General features: G+C 43.7%; 1 protein-coding gene across 1 annotated transcript; it reads left to right on the top strand.

The window, feature by feature from the left end:
* The first annotated feature begins 2,191 nt into the window (after positions 1–2,191).
* On the top strand, positions 2,192–4,011 carry LOC131107252 (serotriflin-like). Its single transcript, XM_058057108.1, has 7 exons — positions 2,192–2,345; positions 2,514–2,614; positions 2,706–2,796; positions 2,967–3,109; positions 3,196–3,290; positions 3,638–3,720; positions 3,837–4,011. The coding sequence occupies exons 1-7, from the start codon at positions 2,246–2,248 to the stop codon at positions 3,962–3,964; spliced, it is 741 nt and encodes a 246-aa protein (XP_057913091.1). The 5' UTR covers positions 2,192–2,245; the 3' UTR covers positions 3,965–4,011.
* The last annotated feature ends 6,430 nt before the right edge of the window (positions 4,012–10,441 follow it).

The following is a 10,441-nucleotide window of genomic DNA, read 5'->3' as shown; positions in this document are numbered from 1 at the left end:
GATACCAAAGGTTATGTGATGAGACCGATATTTTTCAGTTGTCTACTGTGGTTATTTTCACCCATTTTTTTGTGTCGTTTATATTGCTATATTATTTCTATGTATTAAAATGAAATAAGGCAATTATAAGGCAGTTGTTTTTTTTTCTTTTGCAGAAAACTGTGTCCTGTGTTTTATTCTGATGATATCATAATCAACAAATTAATAGGTGAACATCACCGATTCTGTTCATAACTTTTATGGAAAGAATTTCTAGGCCTCCCTGTGATTGGCTGGCGACCAGTCCGGGGTGTACCCCGCCTCTCGCCCAAAGACAGCTGGGATAGGCTCCAGAACCCCCCGCGACCCTTGTGAGGAAAAAGCGGTAGAAAATGAATTAATTAATTTCTAGGCCTGGTTGAGCAGTTCTTATAAGAGCTAATCTCTGCTATTCGCAAACAACGTGGTCCTGATGGCCTCCCCAAACTATGACCTACGCATCTGAGTGTCAAGCTCCTTGGGTGAGACTCAGCACCTCCAGATCTCAAATATAAAGCCATGGTTCTCAGTCGGAATTGAATGAGGGAATGAGGTCTTGCTCCAAGTATCTCAGAGTCTTGTTCACAAGCGAGGGAAGGTCAACAGCATCTGCCATAATGCGGTCGCTATACCGGATCGTCATGGTGAAAAGAGAGCTGAGCCCGAAGTCTATGTTCCCACTCATGCGCTTAGAGGAGGATATTGCACATACAAACGGCCAGGTGCCTGGACTCACACTAGAAGGTAGGTTGAGAAGTTCGGTCATCTGGGAGGAGCTCATAGTAGAGCCGTTGCTCCTTCACATCTAGTCCAGATGCCACCCAGACGCCCAAATGGGAGGAGGCCCCGGGGGCAGGCCGAGGACACACGCTGGAGGGATCTTGTATAACTGCTGCCCCTATGAAAATAGATAGAATGATGAATGAATGGATCTCGAACAGTTGCTTGGTATTGCATTGGTACCAAGATTGCCCAACCCTAGTGGAAACACATTTATTGTGCGCGCACACACACATGTTGAACAAGGAATAATTGGCAATCTAAAAGTAAGTAAACTCACATAATAAGTTTATGAACAAAACAATCAACAAAGCCCAGAACCTACACACCTTAAATCTGCATGGATGCTGGAGCACATGGAAACGCTATTGTTTTGACTGCAATAGTGTGGAAGGTATATCAAATAATCTCTGCATCTACGTGACGCCGACATGGCTTAATGGCAACGCAACGGATGGGGAAAAGAAACAGAGGCTTCCCTTCACTTAAAGAGAATGAAGGACATCCTGCTTTGGAGAACAATGGATGAAGGAAGCCCTACCTGCCTCTTTTGGCTCGTGCTCCAGGTGCTTTTTAGCACGGCAGGTGAGACTACAGCAGGGGGAACACGAGGAAGGATGGCCGAGTAACTGCAGTGTTTTTTTTTGGTTTATTTTAAAAGCACAATATGTAGAAGTGTGTTAGGGCGTTTTTGACAACAGTGATGATATTCTGTATCATTCTCATAAGAAAATAACAATAAATTAAACAAATTGCCCACCCTCGGCCATCTCTGTGTGGAGTTTGCATGTTCTCCCCGTGCATGCATGGGTTTCCTCCAGGTACTCCGGTTTCCTCCCACATTCCAAAAACATGCTAGGTTAATTGGTGACCAAATTGTCCATAGGTATGAATGTGAGTGTGAATGGTTGTTTGTCTATATGTGCCCTGTGATTGGCTGGCGACCAGTCCAGGGTGTACCCCGCCTCTCACCCAAAGACAGCTGGGATAGGCTCAAGCACCCTCCGTGACCCTTGTGAAAATAGTAGAAAATGAATGAATGAATGAATGAATAAACAAATTGCAACTCATTCAAAAGTGAAAATCTGGAAATAATGCAATATTGCAATGTTGACATCAGCTGTTGTTTAGTTGTTGGTTGGATTCCTCCAGCCGACCGCCCTTTACAAACACTGAAAGCGTTTATCATAGCCGTCTGTAATGCAGTAATACTGTTTAGAGCAGATACTGTTCCACTAGTTAAGAGCTATTCTAAGCACTGTCGTACAATATAAACAGCGAGTTTGCACATTGCCCCAAGGTTGCTGTGCATTTGCCACACTGGGAAAAATGTTATCTTCAAGAGATGCCCTTGAATCTATGTGTTTATTCCCACGTGGCGACATGGCCCTGTGTATATAAAAAACACACCTGTGCTTCTCAGGAGGTGTCAGGGCAAACTTTAGTCATGAACTCGTTCCTCTTCACTTTCCTGTGCGCCTTGGGCCTCAGTGCCGCGCTTCAGGTGTCGGCCGACTTGGAGAACGATGTGGAGTTGTTGGCTGTAAGTACAATGGCAAACGGTTCAAAAGTCAGTGTCGGCAAATTGCATATTGAATGTTTTTGTGTGTTTCCTCTTCCGTGACTGACCAACCTGAAGGAGGGTGAGTGTAGCCATCGCTGATGTACAATAACTTCATTCACACACTTTTAACAGTTGTGTTCCCATGTGTTAGAAAGTATCCGGGCCTCATCCTCGGAACAGAATGAGATCGTGAACAAGCACAATGCTCTGAGGAGAGGCGTGAAACCCTCTGCCAGCAACATGCTCAAAATGGTAAAAAAAAAAAAAAAAAGTCAAGGAATGGTTGAGGGGGGTTTCAGAATAACTGCACAAATTCTCAAGTGAATTTGTCGCTTCTCTACAGAGTTGGAACAGAGAGGCTGCAGCCAACGCTCAGAAGTGGGCCAACACCTGCTCCATGAAGCACAGCCCGGAGAGCGCCAGAAAGATCAGCAGTAAGTCACTTTTTTTTTTAGCCAGAACCTTAGAGATGGAACCTGTAGCAGCCCATTGCAATCTTTGCTGCAAATTCAAATAAGAATAATAAATAATCATGTTAACTATACAGGCATTTTAACAGCAGTCATTCAAGTTCAAACGTTTGTTTCTATGTTTTGTGCTGCAGCTAGCGGCTGTGGAGAGAACCTGTACATGGCCAGCTACAAGAACACCTGGAGCAACGCTATCCAGTCGTGGTATGACGAGGTGAAGGACTGGCGCTACGGAGTTGGATCTGTCAACGGAGGCGTCGTTGGACACTTCACGCAGGTACAGTGTCAAACCAAACCAAGAATATTATTATTATTATTATTATTATTTCAAATCAAACATGAGTTTCTTGCCCCCGTACCCAGATTGTCTGGTACAGGTCCAACCAGATTGGTTGCGCTATGGCCTACTGTCCCAACTCACGCTATAAGTACTTCTACGTCTGCCACTACTGCCCACCGTGAGTACAAAAAAACATCTTATCCATAAATAGACACAAATATGATTACTTTTAGTGAATAGCATGAAGGATGCATTTAATGACCATTTCCTTTATATGGTATATTTAAATTAACTCAATTACTCTGTCAGTCACCCATCAAGACATGGTGGGCGGGACAATTGAGGTAAATTGGTTGAACTGCACTGTCATCCAATCCAACATGAAGCAATTAGCAGTAACAAGTACAAACCATCTCTCTGTAGTCATGAAATAGTAACTGCAGCGTATCTGTTGCATGTTTGGGCTGTTAGCCAGAGAGTGAGTCTTTTTGCAGTAAATATTTGATGTTGTGACCTACATTTTAGTGGAAATTACCAGTACGCTCGCCCCTACAAGTCAGGACCCTCCTGCGCAGACTGTCCCAACGCCTGTGAGAACAAATTGTGCAGTAAGTATAGCAGCAGCCTGTACTCTAAAACACACCAACAACACAAAGCTGAGGCTGGCACGGATTATTGTGCCACGGTTCTCTTCAACTAACATATCACTTCATTTCTCTATCAGCCAACCCCTGTCCTTACACTGACCAGTACAGCAACTGCCCCGAGCTGAAGCAGCAGTGGGGCTGCAACAACAGCAATGTCGCCTCTTGGTGTCCCGCCTCTTGCAAGTGCACGTCTCAGATTAGTTAAACGACTTGCATTGATATGTTGTAATGAATAAAAAAAATAATCTTGCAGCTTTGCATGCCTTACCTTTTATTTGTCATATTATGAGCTAGTGTTTCCCAACCGTTATTGAATGGTACCAAGTGGCTACACAGGTTAATTATGGAAGTGTAAAAATGGAAGACCAATTTATTGTGCCTGTAGCTGGGATATTAGCTGAATAAAGTTATTATACGTTATTTGTAGGAAATAATAACACTTTTAAACCAATGCAATGAATTTGGCGACAGCACAGTGGTTGGGAGTCACTGTTCTAGCAATAGTTTGATTTTTATGCCATTCAGGAATGTGTTATGTACTCTATATGTTAGAATATTTATCAGATTTGTAGTCCATAAAGCAAATATTGTTCATTCATTCATTCATTAATTTTCTACCGCTTTTTCCTCACAAGGGTCGCGGGGGGTGCTGGAGCCTATCCCAGCTGTTTTCGGGCGTGAGGCAGGGTACACCCTGGACTGGTCGCTAGCCAATCACAGGGCACATATAGACAAACAACCATTCACACTCACATTCATACCTATGGACAATTTGTAGTGGCCAATTAACCTAGCATGTTTTTGGAATGTGGGAGGAAACCGGAGTACCCGGAGAAAACCCCCGCATGCACGGGGAGAACATGCAAACTCCACACAGAGATGGCCGAGGGTGGAATTGAACCCTGGTCTCCTAGCTGTGAGGTCTGCGAACATAAATATTATATACACTAATTTAAATCAATAGAAAGTAAAGGGACATATTGTATTAATGTGACACATTACATTAAAGTTCAAAAGTGTAAGTGTTATTAATAAATTAAGATTAAATTAATCACCGATTTATACACACGTTATACACACAAGTTACCCGGGGGTTGCCATGGCAAAGACAAATATGCCATTCCTTTGTGCTTGTAGTGATTTCAAAAGTTCTATTAAGTAAAATTTTTTGACTTTTTGACTTGATGAAGATTAAAGAGGGGTCCTGGCTGGTCCACTAATATGTCACACGCGGTTGCCATGGTAACCTACTCCTTCCAAACCAGTGTACCATCACAATGATTTCCAGTTGTTATTTCCCATTGTTTCTTCTTGTTGCTTTAAAGCAAAGGGTCTGGAATCAATGTGTTGAAGGAAAAAGAAATACAGTTCGTGGAAGTGGAACATCCACGCACCGAGAGGGAAGGTGACAGTGCCACTTGAAGCGAATATGTTTTCATTTTTCTAAGACTTCCTATTACACATGCTACCATTGTGTTAAAATTAACTGCATTTCCCTGAAAATAAGCACTTGAGGTTGGGTTCCTTTAACGTTGTTCGCGTGCCAAAACACTTCCATTGCTCGTCCTCACATCCACAAGTCGGACCACAAGACAACAAGGTGAAGAAAAACTAAAAGCGGGTGTTTGGCTTCTGCCGCCTCCCAGTGGGGTTAGCTGCGTTGAAACACGAGGACGACCACCTGAAGTGGGCGGAGTTAAAGGGGCGATAAGGGGGTGAGACTTTCCTCTGCCAGTGATAGCGGACGTCCTCCAGCTTGGTGGAGCGCGATAAGGCTACTCGTGCCATCCTGTGGGCCTTATCGCTGCCAGCAATACGCTACAACTGTTAGTGCCAGTGTCTCATGTTTGTGTTTCCCATTGTCTTTTTGGTCATCTCCAGTACTCTGCAAAACTCACAGGCCAACAATTTAGTTTAAATATCTGATATTAAATACGAGTTTAACTATCTGAAAAAGGAGGAAAAAGGGACAGGAAGACGGGCAGCTGTAGATCAGTTCCATCAGTGTGTCCAGACTGAAGAAATGTTCATTTAGTCTGATGAGTTATCTCGCTATGGATCAGGAACAGGATGTCGGATAGTGAGGGAAAAAAACTGTATTTGATGAGTGCTAACTTGTGAGTACAGTTTTTGTTGCAAATTGTCACAAAAATTTTGCCAGCCGTTTTCATTTATTCATTCATTCATTCATTCATTCATTTTCTACCGCTTATCCTCACAAGGGTTGCGGGGGTGCTGGAGCCTATCCCAGCTGTCTTTGGGCGAGAGGCGCGGTACACCCTGGACTGGTCGCCAGCCAATCACAGGGCACATATAGACAAACAACCATTCACACTCACATTCATACCTATGGACAATTTTGGAGTCACCAATTAACCTAGCATGTTTCTGGAATGTGGGAGGAAACCGGAGTACACGGAGAAAACCCACGCATGCACGGGGAGAACATGCAAACTCCACACAGAGATGGCCGAGGGTGGAATTGAATCCTGGTCTCCTAGCTGCGAGGTCTGCGCGCTAACCACTCGACCGCCGTGCCGCCCCAGCAGTTTTCATACATGAAACAAACTAGTTTGTTTGCCCTGGACTGCAACATTACGCAAAATCAATTGCCCAAAGCACCATAGGTGTTGCTGTCTCGGCGACTAACCAGCATCTCGGCACGTCTTGCCATCCTGTAACAGACAAGTGGCAAAAAAAAAGGCACCTCTGATGAAAGTAGATGGTGACGGGCGTGCAGCTTCCTTCCTCGACAACATTTGCTTAAAAAGGTCCACGGCTCGCCTCTTAAGCTTTCATCACACACAAGTGTGAGGCAAAAGCCCTTACGCAAACACAACAGCTCTGTCACGCGCAGAAGCATTGACAGATCAAGTTCATTGATAAAGACGTCAGAGGTCTTATTTTCTAATCTAAATGTAAAGTAGACTACTTCCTTATATTGTCCTGACAATCACACAACAGACGCCGTATGGGCCCTATGTGTGCGCCGTGCTTCCTACAGTTCCTGCCATGTTATTGTTTGGTGAGAAAAACGTCATGACTTTTGAGTCCGACCACTCGCCAGTGACGGAGCTCCCCCGGCATGCTGGGCTTAAAAAACAGGCCTGCTTCATGTCAGCCATCAGACAATCTGTGTTGTTTCTGAACGCCAAACTACAAATGTACATTTTTAAACAAACAAAAGCGCAGAAAGGGGGCCCAAGGCAATAAGCACAGGAAATGGTTAAAGTGGGTGTATCCCAAACACAATGTATGGCAAAACACAATTTAAAAGTGTCTAATCAAGATGCAGCCAAAGGTTAAAAAGCCAAGGAATGCAGAGTCTTAATAGATGTTCTTACATGGATAGTTAAAGCAGGAATCAAAATTAGAGTCACATGTCGGATTTTGACAGCCACTGCTCCCATTAAGGAGGCGATCTACGGTGGAACATACCAGCACGCTACCTCTGAATGGACCATTTATGAGACGAATGGGAGGCAATAAAAAGTTGAATTTTAAAATATACCAACATGACTCTTCTCACTGTACACAGTGATAAAGATGACATGATGTTAAATTCCACTTCCTGGAATTTAACATCATGTTCACAAAAATATGCATGTTAGTTTAATTGGAGACACATGGCCACCCCAGAGTGTACCCTGCCTCTCGCCCAAAGTCAGCTGTGACCCTAGTGAGGATAAGCGGCATAGAAAATGAATGGATGTGTGTGTGAAAACTTTGGACACCTTCTCATTCAATTGCATGACTGACTGAGTCCAGCCTTTTGAACGGTACTGTGCATGAGCAACCGACTTTGCTATTATTCATTCATTCATTTTCTACCGCGGGGGGTGCTGGAGCCTATCCCAGCTGTCTTCGGGCGAGAGGCGGGGTACACCCTGGACTGGTCGCCAGCCAATCACAGGGCACATATAGACAAACAACCATTCACACTCACATTCATACCTATGGATAATTTGGAGTCGCTAATTAACCTAGCATGTTTTTGGAATGTGGGAGGAAACCGGAGTACCCGGAGAAAACCCACGCATGCACGGGGAGAACATGCAAACTTCACACAGAGATGGCTGAGGGTGGAATTGAACCCTGGTCTCCTAGCTGTGAGGTCTGCGCGCTAACCACTAGTCCACCGTGCCGCCCCCAGTCAAATACATGTGAAGTCCAAAAATTATGAAAATGTTTCAGGAAGATATTTATCTCATTGCACAAAATATTGTCAGTTTTATTTATTTACTGCATGTAACACTTATCATTATACACACCACCATTTCATCCATCTTTTTTCTATGCCGTATATCCTCACTAGGGTCATGGGTATGCCGGAGCCTATTCCACCCTGGCTAGTCTCCAACCAATCGCAAGGCACATATAGACAAACCATTCAAACTCACATTCATACCCATGGACAATTTCGAGTCACCAATGAACCTAGCATGTATGTTTTTGGTATGGGACCGCGTAAAAATGATTTTTTTTCTCCTCTCTCTTTGTCACATTATTAACTTTAAACATTTCACATGTGAAATGATGGCTGGGAAAACATCAAGAAGTGCACATTTATCACTCACGGGACGGCATATAAATACTGCATGTGATGCGTGCTTCTTTTCCCATGTACTCACTGCACTTGACTGGATAGTTCATATTTACAACTCTTGACTCTAATAACAAAGAAAGCCCACTGGTCTTCTCTGCATCTGCTTATCTGCTGTTGCACGGTAATCTGACACGGACCATCTACTCAAAGGGGATGCTTGGACGTGGTGCTAGTACTGTAGTAATGGTATGGAGAGGAGGGGGGGGGCACATTCCTTCTTCTCGTCCTGGTGTATCTGTTAGCCATTAGCTGGTGTCATGCACATGTAGGGACCAAATTTATAAGCTTCACTCCAAAGTGACCTGGTCATGAGAGGGTCAATCCTTCAGGGTTGATTATTTCAGATGCATTCCTTGCTTGCTAGCATATATATGTGACGTGAGAAAATAAGTAGGTGGAGTATGCCTGTGAATGTTCTCATTCAGCCACGTCATTTGCATTCTCAGTAGGGGTGCACCCCGATATTGGTTGTGTCAGGCATTAAAATGAACAAGAAATGGAAGAAGGGTGGTCTAATAATTTGTTCCATTAATGTATATCCTTAATGGAAACATCAACTCCAGTCTGTTGAAACGTACTGAAATGTCATTTCCAAGTTCAGATACTGTACGTGTGTACAGATTCACATTTAATATTTGGTCCAAGAGCAGTTCCCTTTAAATTCCTGATAAAATAAATACTCACAATACAACTGAGGTTACCCAAAGCCAACAAGGAAACCCTGCCCGCCTCGTAACTACTTTTTAATGGACATTTTCCAAAGCTTTGGAAATGCAATTGAATAGTGTGTGATGAAAGAAAAAGTGAAGCACGTCTGCATGCGATCTGCTCACATTGAAACTCAATCCCTCTGAGAAAAACTATTACCACCATGTGAACTCGTTTGTGTAGAATGACTGAGTTTGAAATCAGCCATGACTGTCAAAATACATATGGATCACCTATTTGGCTCCATGTCATGAGAAAAGCATGAACAAGCATGTTGTTTTCCCATATGGGGAGATCTAAATTATGCAAGGTTTACTTCAGTGTCAATTTAAACAGTAGTCATCCAAATATGATTGAAATAGAAACATTGAATGAAGAAAGATCTTATCAAAACGTTGAAGCTTTGTAGTGTTTTACATAGTGTATGTTTGACAAGAGCCATTAATCATACCATGTATACCATACAAGACTTCTCCCCTTGGACGCTTGCGTGACAAATCAGTTTCTCCCTCCCTTTTTTTTACTTTGCCGACATGCCTCAAACCACCAATCCCTCTGTATCCTGTGCATTGAAAGCCCCCCCACCCCCACCGCTATTTGAGTCAGGATGTTTTTTTTCTCCCCCCCTACGACCCTCCACTTCATTTTCCTATTTCTATGGGAAGTCTTGGGTTGGGACCCAATCGTTTGCGTTTTTAATAGAATGCAAGTGATAACACGGCAGGTTGATTGCCACATGGAGCCAAACGAGGAAAGGGTGTGGCGAGGGGGGGGCCTCAATTAGGGGTTTAAAGAATCCTACGCAAGATAAAGCAATTACTGCGACGAGGAGTCTCTGTGCTAAATGTCAGGACAGACTGCAGAGGAAGTATGGGGGGTGGGGGGGGGGCACCAACAGGTGTCCTTTAAATGCTCCGCAGTTAATGCGACATTCAAAAGTGATCAAAATGCCATTTGCAGATGACATTTCAATCTCACTACAACATGTCAACTACACTCGCCAAGTTGTATTTTGTCACTTCAGGCACAGAGAAAGAAATGTCAGCATTAAAAGACGAAAAGATCTTATCGTACATTTCGGACTTGCAATGGCCTGAGACCAGAGCTCGCTTGTTTTATCTTCCTAATTGAGGAAACTAGAAAGTCAAGCAACTACTTATCAGGGTGCGTGGGCAAACAGAAGAAGTCCCACGTTGCTGGACATTAAGACCTCTGCAATCCCCGCCCACCCCATCCCTTCCACAACACACACTGCCGCAAACAGTAAGCAAGCGCTGAAGTGGATTTGTAGACAAAACAGGCAGGAACGAGTCGTTGTAATCAAGGTGTTACGTAATTCTAATCAAAGCACGGTTCAGCCCAACTTCA

This window comes from Doryrhamphus excisus, chromosome 19, assembly GCF_030265055.1.
Source record: "Doryrhamphus excisus isolate RoL2022-K1 chromosome 19, RoL_Dexc_1.0, whole genome shotgun sequence".
In the NCBI taxonomy this organism is placed as follows: domain Eukaryota; kingdom Metazoa; phylum Chordata; class Actinopteri; order Syngnathiformes; family Syngnathidae; genus Doryrhamphus; species Doryrhamphus excisus.
This window is presented reverse-complemented; position numbering and strand designations above follow the sequence as displayed.

Excerpts from the sequence above, each read along its gene's own strand:
- LOC131107252 (XM_058057108.1), top strand. The coding sequence starts at position 2,246 with ATGAACTCGTTCCTCTTCACTTTCCTGTGCGCCTTGGGCCTCAGTGCC. Across the intron at positions 2,346-2,513 it reads TGTGGAGTTGTTGGCTGTAA|AAAGTATCCGGGCCTCATCC; the intron begins GTACAATGGCAA and ends CCCATGTGTTAG. Across the intron at positions 2,615-2,705 it reads CCAGCAACATGCTCAAAATG|AGTTGGAACAGAGAGGCTGC; the intron begins GTAAAAAAAAAA and ends GCTTCTCTACAG.